This window comes from Phaseolus vulgaris, chromosome 7 (assembly GCF_000499845.2).
Source record: "Phaseolus vulgaris cultivar G19833 chromosome 7, P. vulgaris v2.0, whole genome shotgun sequence".
Lineage (NCBI taxonomy): Eukaryota > Viridiplantae > Streptophyta > Magnoliopsida > Fabales > Fabaceae > Phaseolus > Phaseolus vulgaris.
In genome coordinates, this window is record NC_023753.2 from 31,970,725 (window position 1) to 31,993,114 (window position 22,390).

The following is a 22,390-nucleotide window of genomic DNA, read 5'->3' on the forward strand; positions in this document are numbered from 1 at the left end:
GGTTGAAGTGAAGTTGAATGGTGAATAGCGAAAGTGAAGTTTGAAAAAAGCATAACCAAAATGAGTGGAATAGCGACGCCCTGAATTGGAGTGGGTTCCGCAATCCCTTTCTTGTGTAAGGCGCAAAGTAGATGAGCGTCCATGCCGAGCTCTTCGAAGCTTTGGTCCTCTGCTTCTTTTTTTCTCTTCTTATTCGCCAATGCTTTCTTTCAACTTGGTTTCCACCATCACGAGTCGGCTACCGTTGAAAGTTTGAATGTAACAATGGTTCATAATACGATGCCACAACGAGGCCAATTTTTGAATGCCGGTGGTTTGAGTTTCGCACACCTGCAGCTGCCTTTTGTTTAGGTATTCAGAACGAGACACGCTTTCTTCATTCTAACTCCCAAGCAATGGGCATCAGACATAGGTGGTTTTATGACCATCATAGGGCTTTTTTTTGTTTTTACCAAAATGGGGTCGTTTTCAAAAAAATTACAAATATGGGCAAGTTGTGTCAACTTGGCACGACTTCTGCATATAAAGTCGTGCCAAGTTGGCACGACTTTGTCACGTCAGCCTGAAGTCGTGCCAAGTTGGCACGACTTCTGCCACGTCAACCCCTGAAGTCGTGTCAACTTGGCACGACTTTGTCCACGTCATATATATATATATATATATATATATATTTATTTTTTATTTTTTATTTTATTTTCTTATTTAGATATTGACTAGTAAGTTATGTAATGTTTAAAATTAATTTGATACTTAATTTTCTAAGGGTGTTAGTTTTAAGCAATAAAAAAATGAATAATTGTGTATGGATCATGTTTGACGATAATGTAATATATTAATTTGGTTATTAGATTAATAAAAAATATGAAAAACAAAAAAAATGTTTATATTGCAGAACTGAAGGTCACAATAAAAGTAATTGTCCGCACAAACAAGCTTGATAATAAAATTCAATTTCAAGTTTGATTATTAATTTTCTCATTTTCTTTACCTAAGTATTTATACCTTCATAAAAAAATTATTTATCAAATTAATTTCAAATATTACATAACTTATAATTTTAATTATCATTAAATAATTATAATATATATTTATTTAAAAACAAAAAAAAATTAAAAAAAAATATGATGTGGACAAAGTCGTGCCAACTTGACACGACTTCAGGTTGACGTGACAGAAGTCGTGCCAAGTTGACACGACTTTAGACTGATGTGGTAAAGTCGTGTCAACTTGGCACGACTTCTACATATGAAGTCGTGTTAAGTTGGCACGACTTGCCCCATATTTGTAATTTTTTTGACAACGACCCCATTTTGATAAAAACAAAATAAAAAGACCCCATGATGGTCATAAAACCGACATAGGTAGTACAATGCGTGATCAGGCCCAGACCCAATATACATAAGCGATTGTTTTCTCCACCCTATGACTTTTGAACCGATATTTATGTAAAATAATAAAATTCCTTTTACTTAATCTCTATTTTGAAATACATTTTTAGATGGCTGATGATATTTTGACATCCTTCTTCAACTTACACCCACAAAAAAAATATTAATATTTATAATAAAAAAAATAAAAAATAAAAAGAAATAACTTTTTAATGAAAATATAGGTAAAATGCAAAATGTTAAAATAATTTTCAAAATTAAAAAAATTATAAATGATTAAAATATTAATATTTATTGGGATGTATGGTGGAATCATTGGGTGTCAAAAAAACATTTTTCTTTTTAGATTTAGATTTTCATAACAATTTTCAGAATTTATTTTCCAAAATATGTTTCTAGATTTTATTTTCCAAATTTTTGTTTTTGGAATGTACTTTTTAATTTAGAAATTGTTTTTCCATAATGTACTTTTTTTATTCCAGTTTCTCAGAATGAATGGTAGTTTTAAAAATTTAAAGTGGACAGAATTCATATTAAACAAAAAAAATAGGGTGTATAAAGAAATAACCTTAATTTAGCCACAGTTTTGTGTGTGTTGACTTAACCTGGTTTGGTTGTGTTGTTTAGAAACTAAATCTTTCGAGTTTTTTACCACAAAGAATCTGTAAATGATATATTCTTTCTTCTAATTTTGTATAGTTGGTTTGATATTATATTTAATTATATAGCCATAAAAAATATAAATGGTGTTTTTGTTATACTTTTATGCATTTAACAAACTAAACTATTTAAAAATATATAAATAATATTTATTTTGTTTACCATATTATTGTTATATTATATTTACTATAATGTATTAAAAAAATATCACTATTTAAGCATGCCCACCTAAAAGTTTATTTAATGATGATAAATTTATCTCTTATTTAAATTCTTATTATAGCCATTTTATTGTGATTTACATGCATGGAGAGGAAATAGCTTGGGTAAAACAAAAAGTACGTATGCAAAATATGGTGGATTAGTGGAAGGTTGAAAGTGGAGGAATATTAAATACAATTCTTTTAGTGGATGGATATTTCGAAAAATCAATGAAAAGATGATAAAATAGTTTATTTCAATAGTTTAATTTTAGGTTCTTATTAGACTTAATTTGATAGATGTTGTATTGCAAACTCATATTTTGGATCTACAAAATTTGTATTTATCTTAAAATATAAAAAAGGATTTCATGAAATTACACACTCATGTTTTTAACCATTACAATGTTAGTGTAGTATATAAAGGACATGATAGTAAAAGATTCAAAATTAAGGAAGTGTTACCACCTTAAGAACTTAAATACCTTATATTTAGGGCAAACATGTAAAGATGTGATTGATTGTTTTAGAATTAGGCATGGATATGATTACATCTTTAATTCTTTGTTTCGTTCAAGTGTTCTAAGTGTACCAATTTAAACGTTTTTAAAATTTTGGAAATGTAACCTATCACACTATTGTGTAACTACTACACAATATTTTAATAAAAAAAATTATTAACATTTAGATTAATTTCTGTTATTAATAAATAATTTATAAATTGGTATTTAATTAGTTACCTATATTTTTAACCACTGATTATTTATATATTAATTTAAAAATTAATTTATACACCAATAATTTTGTAGTCTTTAAAATATATATCAATTAATTATGTTTAATCTATAAAATTGATTTCTATTTAATGATTTTTTTAGAGACATCAACCAAAGTGATTACAATTAAACAAACTCTAATATCTTCCTTCCCAATTTTGTTATGTTTGATAATCTTTTCTTTTCCAAATTTGTTATACATAGATTCTCTTAACAACTTCCTATTTCTTTGTCTATCAAACACTTCTCACTTCCCTCTTTGTAAAAAACTTCTCATCTCCCACGGTTTTATAGAAAGGTAAGTGAGAGAAGTTTTTTTTATAGTGAAGAAAGTAAGAAGTTTTTTTTAAAAGCGATAAGTGTTTGATAAATAGAGAATTAAGAAGTTAGTAAGGAAGTTAGTTTGTTTTTTTAGAAGTTCAAATTAAAAAAAAATACCAAAAAAAGAAAATGAGAGAATGTCTAAGATAACCATAAAATGACAAAAGATTTCTTATTATATATTTTTAAAATAATAAAATAAAATATTGGTATAAGGATAAATGAGAAAGTAAATGTGTATAAAAAAACGGTTATTAAATCCTAAACCCTAAACTCTCTGTATATTTAAAACTTTCTTGATTTTATTTAAAATTAAAGAAAAATTAAAATGTTTTTTTTATGAATAAATATACTTTTTAAGTAAAAGATAACATTTTTTTCCAACTTATATTCCTTTTATTATGTTTTAATTTTTTTCCTTGTATTTTTCAAATGAATTATCCTCTATTTTATTCAACATTTTTCTGGTTACCAAACAAAATTGGATGTTGATAACAGTTTCGCTTAAAGTCCAAAAATACAAAGTCATAAAATTTAGAACTTACAATTTGGATGTAGAATGTGTGCATGATAATTTACCTTATTATAGTTAGAAACTTGATACACGATGTCTAAAGTTGTAGATAGTTTTCTTAATTTTTCATAAACACCAAGATCATCTTAATGTGACTTGTGTAGTAATGTTATGTCCTTTATGTTGTAGATTTTACATAAGTTTATTAACCTCTAATCATGATCAAAATATCTAATTACCATTGAGAATTTAGTTAACTTCACTTACCTATTATCACTTGTTCCTTCAAAACTTCCTGAAATATGAAAAAATGCTACGAAAATTTTAACTTACTTTTAGAGAAACTGATTCAATAACAACAAACATCAATCAAGATCTTGACTAACTTATTCATCTTCCTCTATCGTATCAATTACACATGCATTTACAATTCCAACTCCCATGCATGCAACACAACATAATGATTCCAATTTTTTAGGAGAAAATAATAACATACTCTCTATCAATTAATTTTGTATGTATAATCTAAAAATATATTTTCAATTATAAGATTTATAATGTGCTTTTAAAATACGCAACTAGAAGACCTTTTTAGATTACACAGCTTATATTACAGATATTATGAGAATATATTATGAATTGTCAAGTTCATAATACGTTTCTAAATTGATAATCTAAAATATATTTTTGAATTTTAGATTAAAAAAATGTACAATGTATTTTTAAATTATATAATTTAAAATATTTTTAATCCATGATTAATTTGAACATTTTCTAAATCTATGCAAATGAAAGAAGAAACTACCATATATTAAGCCCTTCTACATGTGTTTAATTTAGCCATAACTTTTGTGTGTGTTGATTTAACCTGCTTTGCTTGTATTATTTGGAAACTAAATATTTTGATTTTCAACAAAAACAGTAAATTATATTTTACTTCTTGTATCTTGGTATTCTTGGTTTGATATTATATTTAATTATATGGTTAAACAAATTATAAATGATCTTTTATAGGTTTTTTTATTTAACAAAATATACTGTATACAAATATATAAATACTATTTTTTCAACAATATTATTTTTATATTAGATTTACTATAATGTATTAAGATAATATTATGTTTAAGCATGCTCACCTAAAACAAATAAATTTACAAGTTTATTGAATAATAAATTTATATCTCGTTTGAATTCTTATTAAAAAAATTATTGTGATTTAAATGCATGGAGAGGAAAGACTTTAAAGTATCTTTTGTTGGAGGGATATTCTGAAAATTAATGAAAATAATAGAAAATAGTTTATTTGAATGTATTATACCTAAGAAAATTGGGAATGAATTTGTTACTGGTTTTTAGAATAAGGCCTAAGGGGTGGTAAGTTGAAACTAAAAGTTAAATATTTAGATTATTTCATAATTTAAGTCAATGAAATATTAATTACGAAGAGGTTACTTTTTGACAATAGATGTTGATATGACAAAAACTTCTTAGTGACTGAGAAATAAATTGATATGACCGATAAAGATATATGACTAAGAGTGCATATATTTCTAGTAGGTGTTTTCATCCCTAAATAATAATAATTACAATTTTTATTTTTAAAATCACATCACAACAAATTTAAATAATAAAAATCATATATTAAATTATAAGTTTATAAAAACAAAAATCATCTGAATAAAAAAAATTATCATTACATATTTTAATTTTTTCATATCTCTATGTAACTAAAATATAAAAAATAACAATTTTTTTATATCCAATTTGGATCATATAATTGATATAACCCAGACGATACATGTTTGGATATTTTGTTGAAATGATTTCAATTTAGTATATGATTGTTAATCAAATTTAAATTTATCTGAAAGTAATGTAAATGTTCAACTTTTACATTCGTTCTTCGTTACAAGTAGGTTCATGCATGATATCAGGTAAGAACTTCTGTTATTTTGTTACACTCTAAGTCTGAAAATATTATAGTTTAAAAAAAATCAAATTTATCAATATTTTTTTTTTGGTTTTCCTCAAATTAATTAATTATATGTTTTAATCTAATTAATGTATTTATTAAAAAATAAAGACTATTTTAATGATTTTGTTTAAAAAGGTAATGTGTTTATTGTTGTAATTAAGTAAGTAAAAAATATCGAGAGAGAGAGATTATACATGTATTATTGCAGATAGAAGAAGTCAGAGGTTGTTGAGTTGCTGTGTTTTTTTTTTTTGGGGAAATTAGGTAGCCGAAAGATTATATTTTTAACAGTAAAAAAGATGAATTTTTGATATTTTTTGTAGAAGAAGAAGGAAAGAAATAAAAGTAGTTAAGATTGGCGAAAATCCATGGTTTACAGAACACATCCCTTGCAAAGCACGAAGGCAACAGAACAGAACAAAACAGAAGAAAACACAATTGAACTTCCCCTGTATTGGACCTACCTCACCTTCCTCCAATTTTTAACTCCACACAAAACCAAAACCTTCCTTCAAAATCAAACACTTCAATTTCTACCATAATCGAATCGATTCGATTCCATTCCAAATAATGTCCCACACACCACCGCAAACCCTCGATTCCGAGGAGCCATCCCCCGCCACCGCCGCCCAAACCCCCGACTCCCAAGCCGCCACGCTCCTCCACATCTCCTTCAACCAGGATTCCGGATGCTTCGCCGCGGCTACCGACCGCGGCTTCCGCATCTACAACTGCGACCCCTTCCGGGAGATCTTCCGCCGCGATTTCGGCCCTGGCGGCGGCGTTGGCCTTGTCCACATGCTCTTCCGCTGCAACATACTCGCTTTCGTCGGTGGCGGCGCTGACCCCCGGTACCCCCCCAACAAGGTTATGATTTGGGACGACCACCAGTCCCGCTGCATCGGTGAGCTTTCCTTCCGCTCCGAGGTGAAGGGCGTGCGTCTCCGGCGCGACCGCATCGTGGTGGTTCTGGCGCACAAGATCTTTGTGTACAACTTCTCCGATCTCAAGGTGCTGCACCAAATCGAGACCATCGCCAACCCTAAGGGCCTCTGCGACCTCTCCCACGTTTCCGCCACCATGGTCCTCGTCTGCCCCGGCTTGCAGAAGGGGCAGGTCAGGGTTGAGCACTACGCTTCCAAGAGGACCAAGTTCATCATGGCGCACGATTCCCGAATTGCGTGTTTTGCTCTCACGCATGATGGCAGGTTGCTCGCCACCGCCAGCTCCAAGGGCACCCTCATCAGGCTCTTCAATACCCTCGATGGTTCATTGCTGCAAGAGGTGAATTGAATGCCATTTCCTCTTTCTCTCTTTTGTTCAAGGACAAATCTTAGGTGCTTTTAGTGTTGTTTAATAGAATTACAGTTTTATTTTGGTATTGCATCAAAGATCAACGTGGTTATAGAAGTGAAACTCAATTTTTGATTGGAAAAGCAGTAAGGAAGTGCATTTAAGCTTTTTCCTTTGTTTAATCCCCCTATAAATCTTCCCAATGCAATATGAAAAAAATATTAAATAAAAAATTGAATAAATTACACTGGCATCACCCTTAAGGTTTCTTTAGTTTGTACACAATACATAATAAAGGGTGTCAGGGTAATATGGTTCAAGTAACTATGAGAGTTGCTGTAGGATTAAAAAAACAGGGGGTTTGAGTGGAATTCTAAGAAATCTCGGGGGTGTCTGTGATTTGCTCAAAAAAATCTGATACGGGTAGCATAGTCGGAGCTAAATGTGTGCTTAGTAACTGAGAAATAAATTGCTTTTAATGTTTTGAGATGTTAGTGGTTAAATCAAAGTGATTTGGAGATTTGAATGGGAATCTGTGGGTTGATTATTTCCAGGTAAGGAGGGGTGCAGACCGGGCAGAGATATACAGCCTTGCATTCTCTCCTACTGCACAGTGGCTGGCTGTCTCAAGTGACAAGGGGACCGTTCATGTTTTCAACCTGAAGGTTGATTCTGGACTGATGGGGCATGACAGATCGCACAGTACTTCTTCTGAGGCTAATCCTGCTAGCCCTACTGCTGTTTCATCTCTTTCATTTATTAAAGGTTTGTGCGCCATGGGTTATTTGTGAATGATATTTTGTGGAAATTTAGTGTCTTTTTTAGTGAAAGTGAAAGAACTAGAACAGCAATTGTTGCTGTTGAGTTTTTAAATTGCAATACAATTGCAGTTGCTAACAAATGCAGCTGATGCAACTGCAATTGAGGTCGTAGACTGTATTTTTAGAACCTTGTTCATTTGAACATTACCAAGGTTCATTCAGTCTTGAAATTAAGATTTTTCTGATGAATTTTGTTGCCTGTGATTATATAATTTTGTTGTCTGCTTTTACAGGTGTGCTACCTAAGTATTTTAGCTCGGAGTGGTCTGTGGCTCAATTTCGCTTGCAAGAAGGTTTGCAGTATGTTGTTGCATTTGGCCATCAAAAGAATACAATTGTAATACTAGGCATGGATGGCAGGTATGTCAGTAGTGCATCATATTCGTCTCTCAAGTTTGTCATGCTCTGCCCTTTTGTGTTTTGTTTTTGGAAATGGGGGAGGGTCTTTGTTGTTTAAGAGATATTAGACATTGAGAATGGTGGAATAATGATTTGAGGACTAAATTCTAAAGGCTACTTCATATTACTGCATTAAACTTTTATTTAAGTGTATACCTGTGCATTGCTTTGCTAAAATTGACCAATGTTGGTGGCTTCATTCAGGTTTTGTGCTTATGGGTAGTCTTAAAAACAGACAAAAATTTACAGTCCTAGCTGCATCGTTATATTATTGTTTTTATTTATAATCTTTTTCATATAAAGCAAACGATGAAATGATGCCTGTTTTGGAAAACGTTATATCTTAAAACAAATGGATAAAATTATTTAAATGGGGGCGGGGGTGTTTATATAATATTGTATCCAAAATGATCACTAGTTCCTTGTTTTTGACTTGGTATTTTTTCTGTGAATGAAAATTTTAACGCCAATCTTGATTGAAATTGTTGATGCAGCTTCTACCGATGTCAGTTTGATTCTGGGAACGGTGGAGAGATGACCCAACTTGAATATTACAATTTCCTAAAGGCAGAAGAAACATTCTAGTTAACTATGGATGCATCATGTATATATCTTCAGTGGATCTTGCTGTGAATACTATTTGAATTTTATGTTCACCTCGTTGTTTGAAACGTTTAAACTGTAAATATGAGTATTGCCAAATCCACTAATGTTGTCCAATTCACTCTGTTTTGTGCTTGTATATATTAACTATTAACACCTTATTACAAATTAGAATGAATTGTCAGCAGCATTCGCTCCAGATTCACTATATATAGTTCTCGAAGCTGGTTATCTTGCAATGAACGTTATATTTGTTTGTTTCTGTTGAATTCGTTCAGATATGTTTAGTCCTTGAACACATTATTGTATCTTTTCTTTGTACTCATGGATCGTTCGTTGACTAGTAGCAGCTTTCGGTAAATGCCAATGAAGAGCAGATGGTTTATTTTGGAATATAATGTATGGATTAAACAATTTTGTTCTATTAAAATTATTTTTAAAATTTGATCTATCTTGATATATTTGATAACAATTCATCGGATATATTTATTAATAAATCTTCCATTGATAAATGATCTAATTCATTTATAAAAGTAATACATCTTCAAGTTTTATATATAAATAGCGACTGACAGTATAGTAATTTATGTAGTTTAAATTAATAATAATATAATTTTATTGTTGGAAAATGTTTCTGTTTACTGCATATATCCAGGAGCGTATATCTTAAAAGTAATTATTGTTTATTTTCCAAACCAATTTTTAAAATGTATTTTCTTCAGAAATAAATATAATAAAGATTATTAATCGCGAAAAAAATGGTTGAATCATTTTTAATCATTAAGTATTATTGACAAGAGAATTTATAAGATTTGAAAAATATTATATGAGATCATGTATAACAGTATTTGAATGAACATTTTTTTATTTATTTCTTGTACAATGGATTGATTAGATGAATATATAGTTATAATATGCAAAAAAAAAATAAAAAATAAAAATTTGGGATGGTTGAGCAAATTATTTTTGTTACTAGTTATGGGTAAGTATTTGAAATGTATCTCTCCATTACTATCCAATCTAATAGAAAAGAAATAGAAAGAAGAAGATATAGGTAGTAGCATGCAGATGATGAGATTGAAATTAGGAGGAATTGAATGAAGCAGGTGTTGAGGAACCAAAACCCTATCTGAATGCTGCATTTGTTGGAGTGTGTTTTGACGTATCCAAATCCAACAGAACGTCGATTGCGTCGGGGAAAGAAGTGATGATTCTAAACTGAATTTTCCTCCATTGAAGGGCAAAATCTAACGCCTGGTTCATGGTGGCCCGAGCACCCTCCATTGCTTCAACAAGCTCTGCATTAGTCAAGTAAGTGCTGCATATTTGGCTCAAAATTCTGTCGTGTCGTTCTTGGAATCTCACAGCTCTTTCCTCCGCCGCTTCCAACGCCTCGCTAACCATTTTTAGTTTTTCTGCGGCCAGGTGTTTCCGCTGCCATCTCTTGATGTTCGGCACGCAAAATAAGAAGGAGGCGGAGAAGCCTATTACCGCGAAAACGACGTGCCCCAACTCTATCATCACCACCACTCCTGTTCATGCTTCAACTTCTCCAACACCCATATATCACCGTCATCACAATCCAGGTGTACCTTGCTTCGCTTTTCAGTTACCACATTACTTATACTTCAATTCATTATCTATTCTCTCTTCTCTCTCCATTTCTCCTACGATCACATCAATCCATTACCATCAAATTTAAACCTACATACTTTTCCATACTTTCTTCATATTTCAAAAGCTTCATTGTCTATTCTATTGAATTTAGAAAATTCTTTTAAATTCATTTAATGCTTAGTAAAATACATATTTTATTTATATTTGGTATTCTTCACTTTGCCTTTTAGATTACGTTTCACTCTGTGGTGGACTTAGTCTTCTGTTTTTTCATTATAAATCAATTCACTGATTCTGATTTTGGAGCAATGGATCCACAAGCACAAGTCTGACGCCTACTTCATTGGATTTTTTACAAAACTATAATAATTTTATAGGTTAGTTATTAAAATAATAAAATTTTAAAAAATAATCAAAATAGTTGACAAAATTTAAATGTAATAAGAATTCAACTAATACATAAATTTTGTATGTCACGGTTGAAATCACCTTAATACGACTTTAGTTTAAATATCAAAATAACACGACTTCTTCTTAATGAATTTGTGTTAATTTGTACAACTTATTCATTTCAATTATTTTTTAAAATTTTATTTATTTATGTAATTAAGTTATAAAATTATCTTATTTTATAAAAAAAATCTCATTCAAATATGTCTATTTTTTTAAAGTAAAGAATTAGTGTTTGATAAATTTTGAGTGAGAAAATTGTGTAATAGTATATATACAGAGATATTTATGAGAATAGTTGGATAAATTATTATTTTACTCTTATATTTAATATTTATTTTTATAAAATAATTATATTTATTTGTTTTTTCCTTTAATTAGTGAATAACGCCTTTAAATAATTAAGATTTTAAAAAATATTTTTCTTCATTTTGTCAATTAGTTTTTTAATTTTTTTAAAATTTCACATAATTAAAAATAATTTTGACATTACACTGAAAAAATACTATCACTCTTTATTAATTCAATCAAATTAATTACAATAAACTTAACTCAAATTATTTTCTTTTCATTAGATCAAATTACCTTCTTCTCTTTTTCTCTTTCTTTCTAAATAAGTGTGAATAACTTGAAAAATGATAGTTTGATCACTCTTGAAATTGTATACAACTCTTTGATGTGATGAGTTTAGAAATAAATATATAATAAAAAATAAATTTGTAATTAAATGATATAAAAAAATATTAAAATAATAATATTGAAAGTTGTAATGTGGTTGTATAAAAAATTGGAGTTGTAGTAAATAAAACACAATACTTATCGAAAAATAATACTTTGACAATCCTTAGAATTGTATACAACTTTTTATATAATGAATTTAAAAATAAATATATATAATAAAGGATAAATTTGAAATTAAATAATATGTAAAAGTATTAAAATAATAATATAAAGAGTTGTAAAGTGATTGTATAAAAAATATGAGCTGTGATGATATGATTATTTAATAATTAATTAATCTCTGGCAGATTAAAATTTATTGGCTCTTGAGAAAAAACAAACCTAAATATCCACCAAAAAGTGAATAGAACCTGAATTATTGTGCCCCTAATGCACAACCTTAAAACCTATATTTAACCGTAGTCAGAAAACCTTAATAATATTAGTTATCATAAATATCCACCAAAAAGTGAATAGAACAAAAAAAAAAGCAAAATGATAAGGGATAGAAAACAGACAAAGCTTTAATCCAACCACGGAAAACTGCATGATTAGGATTATTAAGGATCTATCAAATGTCACCTTCAAAGCCAAATAGAAATATACAATTGAGAGATTGAGGAATGATTTTGAAATATTATATTTTATTTTCTGTGTTGTCCATTAAAGAAATAATTTTCATAAACGTGCTGTGTTTTCATTATAGATCAGCACCTCTGCAGAAACTGATAAGATGAAAATAACAACAAATCCTTTCCCAGTTCCAACTGGAGATATAGGCTAAGGTGAAAAGCTTGACTTTCAAACTCTGGATAACTAAATTGTTACTCCTAAGTTGGTTTAGGACGACAATAAAACTGTAGTAATATCTATTCTTAAATGATAACAAAAACACAACAACAAACAAGATTCATTGATGTTGTTTAATTAAAACATAAAATCAATAATAAAAATTTCCTTATCACACTAGTTTTCATGCACATATTCATTACATATGTCTCGCAAAATTTTCTATCGCGTTCTCAACTCCACTTAGAATTCCATTGGCTTCTCCCCTACTCTATTCTTTTTGGCCTAAAAATTTTAAAATTTGAATATCTCCTTTGTTTAACTGTAGGACTAAGTAATAAAATTCGCTATCTAAAACATAATTGTTTCTCACATATTATTATTTAATTAGTTAGATAAGTTTTTTTATCAAATTTAAAATCTAAATAATTTGTAGTTTCACTTTTATTCTCCATTAAGTAAACTCAAGTGTAATGTGTGATCATCAACTATGGTGAAAAAGATAACTTTCCATGCTTGGAAAGAGTGGAGTATGATAATTAAACAACTGGAAAATCAATCTTGTGAAAAGAATGAATTTTTTTTTAAAAAGAAACAGGATTAGTTGCTCCAGAGTGAAATGATAACTTAGTCTATACTTTATAATGTGTAATAATCTCAATTTTTTAAAGGTTCTTAAAAACAATGAAATAATTAAAAACCTATCCCATTAATTTTTAAAAAATTTTAATTTAATGATTTGTTTCCCTTTAAAATACACCTCACCAAGTTATATCTTAACTCAGATCTCGTGATAGATATTTTTGAATAATATGCATAATATTCTAAGTTGGAACATTATCGATGTCCTTGTACACCAAATGCTTCATTAAAATTCTGAGAACAATTTAATGTTGATTGATCAGTGGCTATCCATGTTGCTTTCCTCAGGAGACACATGTTTGATCATGATTTTACAGGTGCCAACGAGTAAATTGTATGCTTTCATAGCTGATAAATATCACTTATATTTTGAGAGTTTTGCTCCTAGTCTGCCACGAGAAGTCCTCAAATCATGTTGCACTTTTCTACCTTTTCTCTTTCGTTTCCTTTTGGAACTTGACACCATCCCTGACTTTCTATTCACTCCCATTCTCTCTAGGCGCTGGCGACGGATCTCAGGATCAGCCCAACCCTTTCCCCATTCCGAGAATGAAGAAAATGGTTTGTTAATTAAGTTTCTTGCAAGCAACATATCTGCCTCAGGGTAAACATAGAAAGCTTCCTCATTCATGGACTTCACAAATTCCCATCCCAATTCTGTTGGCTCCGGGTATTTTGCCTGAACATGGGTCTGCAATTGTATGGTGGAAACTGAGATCAAATCACAGAATTACCACAGCACATAACTGCATACCGCAGATAAAACAGCACCTACACAATAAGATAGTCACACTATGGTTTTGGTTGGAGTTTAGGACTTGGGAGAATGTATTGAAGACCAAATCAGTGGCACATCTCCATATGAATGCGGAATGCACAAATATCTCTCTGATCAGTCCTTAAATTTTAAAAACCTCAATAAAAAGAGCTTTCCATGAGTTATATTTATTTATATGAATCTCTCTGAATTTCCTTCTACTAGAATCACTACTCAATGGTATACATACATCATTTGTTGGACAAATTTTGCAATTATAAATATATAGCATTTTTATATATAAAAACTGTAAGGACAGGTTATTTCTAGGTAAAGTAATTAAGTATACCTTGTCATCTCCTTCTCTGATATATCCTTTAACTTCCAAAATTCGAGCAAGACCTCTCCACCATAGTTCATCAATGGTTGAAAACTTTTGAAACTGTATATGGATATTTTCAAGTGAAAACAAGTCTGGTTAACATGGATTAGCAACAAAAGAGAACATCCAATATAATAAAAAGTAAGAAATGACAATTATAACTAGGTTCACCTGCTGCCTTATTGTTCCAACCAACATCTTAAGATTTGGCCTCTCTCTTGGTCCTCTGTAATTGGAGTCAAAATGTATATCATCGTCATATGAGCAATCCTTGGAATCCCTACATCCCTGATAAATTAATATCCATGTCACTTCCTTTTCTCCTCTTAGAGAATAAAGAAAATACAACAAATTTGTTCCACAAAACTCGACCTATTAAAACTACAGATCCTGGAACTCCAAAAAACGAAGCAGTTGTTTAATCAAGTCATCGTATAGAAACTTAACCCAGAGAAATAACACATATACAACGTAGGAACAGGTACATATATTCTGAAAAATATGCTGTAATTTTGATATAAATTCACGTGTAAGATGGAATTGATAGTGTCATTGGTATAAAAATGAAACTATTCAACATACATTATGGGCACCTATGGTTTGCAGCAAAATACAGGCCTCCTCTTTTAGATTCTGCTTTTGAGGTGGACTGGCAGTGCACACATCACATCTGCGTGAAAGGAGGTTTATGAGGAAAGCGACAATATGAAGGCTAACATGCATTAATAACTGATTCAAACATTCTAACTCGCTACAAGTAAATATGGACACGGGATAATCCCTTGACTACAAAAAGAAGTAAATATGCAGATGCAATAACCAGTGGTGGATCTTAACTGGGGCGGGGAGCCTTGGCCCCCAACCCTATTGTTAAATTCATCGCCTACGCTTCTTAAATCCATCGCTTCCTACACTTTTTTCCTGAGAGTAGAGATTGGAGACGATGTTGGTGATTAAAGATGATGCAGTTGTTCCGTATTTTTTGTTCACGTGCAAGGTGAGAGTGGTGCAATACGCATGTGGAAGGAAGAGAAACTTGCTCACGTTACCTTGGGCGATGTGTAGAGAAAAGACTCTAGTGGTTTTGCGTGGAGAAGATTACACATCAAAACTAGACTTAAACTTATTTTGGTCCCCTAAAATTATTGGTCAAAATCTGCCACTCACTAGTAATAATCAAGGTAACTCCATCCCAGCTATTCTGTTCTAGAATATTTTTCAGTTCATGGATGCTAAAGCAAAATAAAACAGTAGGCAGAGAGACCAAACTTAACATACAAGAGGCATTTCCGATGACTGAAATCCTCTCCAAAGTATTCAACGAGTATCTTTGCTCGACAGCAGGAAGTATTCATTCCATATCTGTAAATATACATTAAGGTTCTGTACTAAATAATAAAAATGAAAAAGAGACAGGTGTATTTTTCAAAGCAAACCTGAAACAATCAGATAACATAATATATGCTTGTTTTTTCTGAGCTTCACTTTTTCGACTAGGCAAGAGTGATGGCTTGCTTGCTAGGTTTGCATACAGAACTGGTTGTTGGCCAAATATAAGTGTTGGAAAAAGGAAAATAAAAATAAGCAACATACTACTGAAGTAAAACCAAGGAAGTAAAGTAATATAAGTTTAAAATCTAATAAAAAGAGAGAAAAAAAACAAGCATCACAAGGCAAAAAATTTAGTCTAACTAAACATACTACAATCTGCTAATTTCCCATCTCGACCAGCCCGTCCAGCTTCTTGGTAGTATGATTCTAAACTCTGATAAAAATACACATTCACAATTTTAATTATTCGAGATTTCTCAAAAAAAAAAAAAATCAGCAAGTGAAAACATCAGCATTGGAGTGCAGAAGAAATACATATAAAATCCAATTCTATAATTAACTATGGCTGGAAAAATGCATATGAATAACAGACCTGTGGCCAACCATAGTGGATGATTCTTCTGACATTTGATTTGTCAATACCCATTCCAAAAGCTATTGTAGCAACAATAACCTGAATGATAAAACACAGACGGATACATGTTGTTTGGTCAAACTTTTTACGGTTCCAGGATGAAGGAAATAACATAAATTATGCAGTAACACAAACAACATGGAAATAAACACGGGTAAAAACAAATCAGATCCGTGTCATGCTTTCAAGAAATTCAATTATTCATTTTTTGGGGGGCTTGATTTTACAAGAACTTAAGAAGAAGCAACAAATACAAAGAAATGCCAACCTTAGATGTTTGCCAGGCAGGGCAGGGTTTCAAATACCCAAAGCTGCAAAAAAGAATGTAAAAGCAGGCCTAAGCAAACATAGGGGGAAAGGGGAAGAAGAGATCTGAATTGCAAACAACTTAAATTAAAAAGGCCATCAAAATCAGACAAACATCCATTAATAAAAGTAGTTATGTGAACAGCACAGCACAGATATAAGATGCAATAATGATATATCATAACTGATAATTGGCTATCTCAATTCAAATAAAACGTTGTGGTCCCTTTTTAAAGCCCCCTTCCTATCGGACATCTATAATATTTAGTTCAGGCTCCAGATACATACCTCTAAATTATTTTCATGAAACTCTTTATGAACCTTTCTTAGATGCAATTTGGTGAGCTGGAAAAAGAGATTGAGCTCATCATAAATCAGTTAAAACCTAACAAAAAACACATAAATCAAATGGCAAGAGGTGAAAGTGCGGCAAACATTCATTTGATAATAAAGCAAGAGCAACATTACTGTTAAGTTTGGTTCCATGAAATCTACAGAAGGGCAAGCCAGAAGAGTTTGCAAGTAAACCGGAACAGCATATGGCAAAAAAATTAAATTCTACTTCCTAGTACTTCATGGTGTCTTAGAATTTAAGACGCTCTTGTCAATTGACAGGATCATCCGGATAAAGTTTAATTCACTAGCATCTAACCAAACAAGATTAAATATAATATATAACCCATACCCCAGCATTATAAGCAGCTGCCTTCACACCAAACTTGCATAGGTACTTCGCAATTCTCAGAGTTGCTTTTCTGGTGGGTACATAAATGATTGTTGGTCCTTGTTCCAAAGGCTCTTTCAGAATTTTTACTCTTCCTTCTGGTTTCTTAGGTGAGTCAGTTGTCTCGGATAATTCCAATTCCTTGTGAGGTAGCACACAAAAGTCACCATGGGTAACTGCATTTACAAAATATGGAAATACATTATTTCATTCAATATTGCTATCAGTTTATTAACTACATTATTTTGTAAAAAAATCAGAGACCCAAAAATAGCAGAAACATTAGTACCATCTAAGTTATCAACACTTTGAAAGGTATCGATATCATTTTCCAGGAACTCAATTGACAATTCTTTTCCCGTTAAAAAATCATCTGTGTTTCCTGCGTGCATTATATTAACATCTCTATAAGCATAATCATCTTGGTTGTCATCCATGTCATCAGGTGAAACACTGTCTGTATCAGAGTTACTACTAGCATTGGAGCTATTAGAAAGCTGATCTGAATCATCTGAGATGAAAACCTTTTCATTTTCATCAATATTTTTCTTACTACCATATACATGAATCAATTCATGAAAATCTTTTGCATAAGAAGCCTGTGATGCTCGACTATGCTTTACCTGTACGAAGCCACTGTGAATCTTTACTGTAACAAGAGATGATATATTTAGAGATGAATATACAAGTTATAATGAACAAACTCACCGTGAAGCGTAAATTTGATCGAAAAAATGATGTAAGAAAAACTTTCGTTTCTTTTGACATGTGCAATGATTTTAAAATGTCTTCTCGAACTCTTTTTGTAGCTGTAGCTGTTAAGGCCATCAGAGGTATATCAAATTTTAGGGATTTTAGCTTGCTAGTACTGAAATTTTCTCTCAGTACAGACAGTCGCCTGAAACAAGAGCAAACATTTTAAAAACAGGTAATACTTATGACAGAAGACTAAAGACATTCAAGAAATAGTGACATGCGCACCAAACAAAGAACAAAAGAAATATGCATGAAAATCAATCAAGATCTTAAATGCAAACCATAAGTTGCATTTAAGATCATTCAAGACATTCTAATTGCACTAATTAATTCAGTTCATCTCCAATAACCATAAAAAATAAGGAATTGGAGGGGATAAAACTGACCTGTAATCTGGACGAAAATCATGACCCCATTTTGAAACACAGTGTACCTCATCAATTGCAAATAAAGCAATACCACGACTTTCTGCAAGCGTCTGCAGTGGTTGAATCAATCTACATGGGATTGCAATGCAGTAACAAAACATTAAAAAGAATAAAAGAAACTAAAAAAATAAGGTCTTTTTTGGATAAATTTATCCATAACACTTACAAGAGAAGGAAATAAGAAGGTGAAATGCATTGAACTTCTCCATGTACTAAAATCAACGTACACATCTTAACTTCCGGAGAAGTTAAATGGAAAGAGTTTACATAAAAGTTAAGTGCAAGAGTTGAGTATAGCTCATGTAAGAAGGTTAAATTCATTTTACCGCATTTTCATTTCCTGTAAATGTCTATGAAAAAGTTTATTCAAACATAATCTAAGTCTAGACACACGATAAGTTTCAATATCAACTTCTAGTCCTTGAAGCTAAGGACAATCTGAACATGGCCCCTAACCATACCTTAGAACAGTCTCTGGGCAGATATACACTATACTATACAATCCCCTCATCGCTTTCTGTTCAACGGTATTATCTGGTTGCCCAGAGCCAAGAAAGCACGCACTGATACCATGTCTAGTTAGCTTTAAACACTGGTCATGCATGAGGCTTATCAAGGGCGAAATCACAACCACGACTTTCCCAGACAACAATGCAGGAATCTGAAAGCACAGAGATTTCCCTGTACCAAAAACATAATTATGAATAAATGCACAAAGCACTGCAGGGTAAGGCACAAACATTACCAGATCCTGTTGCAGCGAGGACAAGACAATCTTTATGAGCAACCCAGGCAGAGATGGCTTCCTTCTGAAAACTCTTCAAGGATGAAAAACCAAAATGCTTTTTCATCAGATTGCTAATTTTCTGCTCCCAATCAGATTCAACATCCAAATATGGCGCTTCAAAAGACTCTGAAAGCACAATGGGATTGGGATCAATTCCCAATTGAGGGAGATCCTCCTTGTGTTCTTTGACATCATCATTGGAATGGAAATGGTCGAATATCTTGGACTGTCGAACTGAACGGGATGTGCGCAAAGGTCGTTTCTTTCGAGCATTTCCATTGCGTGCATCCGAATTGGAGATGTGGGTTGTGGATGCTTCTCCAGTAGTAGAATTGAGAATGTGTTCCACAGCGCTGGGAATAGATGGACCCACTACTTTTATGGCTTCCACGATGCTGGAATACTCGAAACCCATTTCAATCATTTCCGCAATTACTTGGTCCGAACATGTATTGTTCCAATCCATCGCATTCCTTCCCATAAATTACAAGTAAGAAAGAAAGATCTTCTTTTGGTTTTGTTGGGAGAAAAATTCAAATGGTTGGCGCACAGAGCACAGAGCACAGAGCAGAGAGGAATGCACATACCAGGAGACGAAAGTGATGCTGCCCTCAGTCCCGCCAACTCTTCTTGAGGACGGAAAATATTACGATGACATTTAATTAATGCATTCCCAATTTCGCAATTCAAAAACACACTCCACCTCTAAACGACACCGTCTTGCAAAGGTCCAATTTTTGCTCCTTTTGAATCAAAGAAAGAACTACAAAAGTACAAAATTCAACAGGTGAATACCTTGTAACAAGAGTGAGCAACCAAGGGACAACTATTATAGGTCAATACTCTACCCAAGTAAAGGCCCACTCATGCAATAACTTATATAACAAGTTATAGATATGATAGGTGGTAAAATAGCGATCTTATAAATTTAGCAAATTTTTATTATGATAGATTTAAATAATATATTAAAAAGTGAAGGAGATTTGTAGAGAGGAAAGAAAGTAGATTCCGAGGATTAAAAAAGATGTGTGAGACTGTTTGGATTGAGGAATAAGAATGATTTATTGAAATTTATGAGTGATGTAGAAAAAAATTTAAAAATTATTTTAAAGTGTACCTTTACAAATTTATCATTGTTATTAAAAATATTTAAATAATAAATTATGATATTTATTTTTTAGATTTGAATTAACTAAATTTTTTTAATACATAATATTCATAATTATCTTTATTTTTCAATAAAAAAATATAATAGAAATTATTTTTGTGTTAAATTAAAATAAATTTATTAAAAATTATAAAAACAATATTTATTATTTTATATAACTATATATGTGTTGTTAATATTATAATTTATTTTATTATTTTTATTATTTATAATTATATGTTGTTATTAATAGTATAATTAAATATTTTTTAAATTATTAAATAAATTTATATAATATTTAATTTTATATATTGTATATTATAATAAAATGTATGTACAATAATATTTAGATAAAATACATGGAATCAGTATAAATATCATCTTCATTTATGTGAAGATTGAAAAAATACTTTCATACTCTCTTCCATTTACTCATCTAGTATCAAAACTACTTAAATAAACACGAGCATCTCATTCCTCCTTTCTCCTCATATCTCCAAAAACAAACGCACCATAAATTTAAGTCATCAATTAATGAGATAAAAAAAATTATTTTTAGTTCACTAGAGATTCCATCAAAACTCGAACACCATTGTGGATAGATAGATGCACCTAATATGTATGTGATAAACTCACGTATTTAGGGCACTCTTCCCATCCCTTAAGTCATACCCACTATGATATTTTTGCATTCCCTCCATTGAATACAGTATTTTCTCAAAGTACTGAAAGTCTGTCACATTACAAAGTTTTCCTTACATTCACACTAATGTAGGATCCTTTAATTGTTATAATTATTGAAATAGTTTGTGTTGAGTTAGGTGTAAATAGGTGTGGATAAACGGGTTTAGTCTATGTTGACTCAATTCGTCACTAGTCTGTCAAGGTTATAAGGTTGAAATTAATAATTTGCCTCATTAGAGAATGAGATGATAGGTTCGTCTGTCATTTTTTTATTTCAACTTTTTTTTTTATAACTAATTTGCTTTTTTTATCTATTTACTTTATTGTAGTAATTGATATTACTTTTTGAATAAGAAAAATGCAACAAATCATAAAATTGAATCAAATTTTAGTATTTTAATCAAAGAAAATTTAATGTCTAACAAAATAAAATAAATATATGAATAAAATTATGTATAAAGAAATTAATGTAAATAAATTTTTATATAAAATATTTACCAACACCAGTTTTAATTCAAAAAACATGGGATTCTTCTTTAAAAATATAAAAAATAAATAAGAGTGGACTGACGGACTAGTCCGCTCTACTTATGGTTTGTCGAGTTGGTGGGTTAGACGGGACATACCAATACAGATTGGTAGTTCAAATAGCTAACTCATTCCATCAAAATGATGATAGGCTCTCAGACCAGATCTACTCGTTTTGTCACCTTCTAGGTATAAAACACCACTTTATGAGATTTGTTAAAAGTTTGGAATCGTTAATCTTTAGTTATTGTCAATTTTTTCTTGTGTCATGTTTCTACATTTCTCACTCAAATGAGATAACTTCACACAACCAAAAAAGAATTCAAGATATTAATGTAATTTTTTTTCATTAAAACGATAAATGTTAAAGTGAGAAAGAGACAAAAATCAACTTTTTTTTTCTTACAAAATATTACTAAAATAACCTTAATTCGTTTAAGTGATATATTCACTTAATTTATATGGATATAATATATATATATATATATATATATATATGTGTGTGTGTGTATAGCTGAATATTTAGTTTCATATGTAGTTATTGCGATCACATACTCATATGTATATACTTATAAAAAAATTGCTTGTAGATAATACATTATTATTTTGTTATTTGAGCATGGAGAATTTTTTTTTAGTGAAATTTAAAGTAAGTTTCCAAGGTCAAAATAAGTTGCAGAGTGTATTGGGTATCAACGTCATCAAGGAAACGAGATATCTAACTTTCACTAATACCTATATAATGATGTTAAAGTTG

General features: G+C 30.9%; 2 protein-coding genes across 3 annotated transcripts; one reads left to right on the forward strand and one right to left on the reverse strand.

The window, feature by feature from the left end:
• The first annotated feature begins 6,143 nt into the window (after positions 1–6,143).
• Positions 6,144–9,160, forward strand: LOC137830026 (autophagy-related protein 18a-like). Its single transcript, XM_068637109.1, has 4 exons — positions 6,144–7,118; positions 7,682–7,892; positions 8,182–8,308; positions 8,842–9,160. The coding sequence occupies exons 1-4, from the start codon at positions 6,405–6,407 to the stop codon at positions 8,930–8,932; spliced, it is 1,143 nt and encodes a 380-aa protein (XP_068493210.1). The 5' UTR covers positions 6,144–6,404; the 3' UTR covers positions 8,933–9,160.
• Positions 9,161–13,372: 4,212 nt separating this feature from the next.
• LOC137830027 (ATP-dependent DNA helicase Q-like SIM) lies at positions 13,373–20,077 on the reverse strand. Of its 2 annotated transcripts, XM_068637111.1 has the most exons (16): positions 19,862–20,066; positions 19,233–19,747; positions 18,949–19,168; positions 18,446–18,556; positions 18,012–18,201; positions 17,593–17,926; positions 17,265–17,479; positions 16,868–16,924; positions 16,232–16,312; positions 16,009–16,072; positions 15,744–15,843; positions 15,586–15,669; positions 14,890–14,977; positions 14,479–14,595; positions 14,275–14,367; positions 13,373–13,859 (listed from the first exon to the last, which is right to left on the reverse strand). In XM_068637111.1, the coding sequence occupies exons 2-16, from the start codon at positions 19,738–19,740 to the stop codon at positions 13,527–13,529; spliced, it is 2,595 nt and encodes an 864-aa protein (XP_068493212.1). In that variant the 5' UTR covers positions 19,741–19,747; positions 19,862–20,066; the 3' UTR covers positions 13,373–13,526. The 2 variants fall into 2 exon arrangements, with proteins under 2 accessions (XP_068493212.1, XP_068493211.1); XM_068637110.1 differs by having other exon boundaries at positions 19,233–20,077.
• Between the last annotated feature and the right edge of the window lie 2,313 nt (positions 20,078–22,390).

Excerpts from the sequence above, each read along its gene's own strand:
- LOC137830026 (XM_068637109.1), top strand. The coding sequence starts at position 6,405 with ATGTCCCACACACCACCGCAAACCCTCGATTCCGAGGAGCCATCCCCC. Across the intron at positions 7,119-7,681 it reads ATGGTTCATTGCTGCAAGAG|GTAAGGAGGGGTGCAGACCG; the intron begins GTGAATTGAATG and ends GATTATTTCCAG. Across the intron at positions 7,893-8,181 it reads ATCTCTTTCATTTATTAAAG|GTGTGCTACCTAAGTATTTT; the intron begins GTTTGTGCGCCA and ends CTGCTTTTACAG.
- LOC137830027 (XM_068637110.1), bottom strand. The coding sequence starts at position 19,755 with ATGGGAAGGAATGCGATGGATTGGAACAATACATGTTCGGACCAAGTA. Across the intron at positions 16,073-16,231 it reads TCCACTATGGTTGGCCACAG|AGTTTAGAATCATACTACCA; the intron begins GTCTGTTATTCA and ends TATTTTTATCAG. Across the intron at positions 14,978-15,585 it reads AGTCATCGGAAATGCCTCTT|ATGTGATGTGTGCACTGCCA; the intron begins GTATGTTAAGTT and ends CCTTTCACGCAG.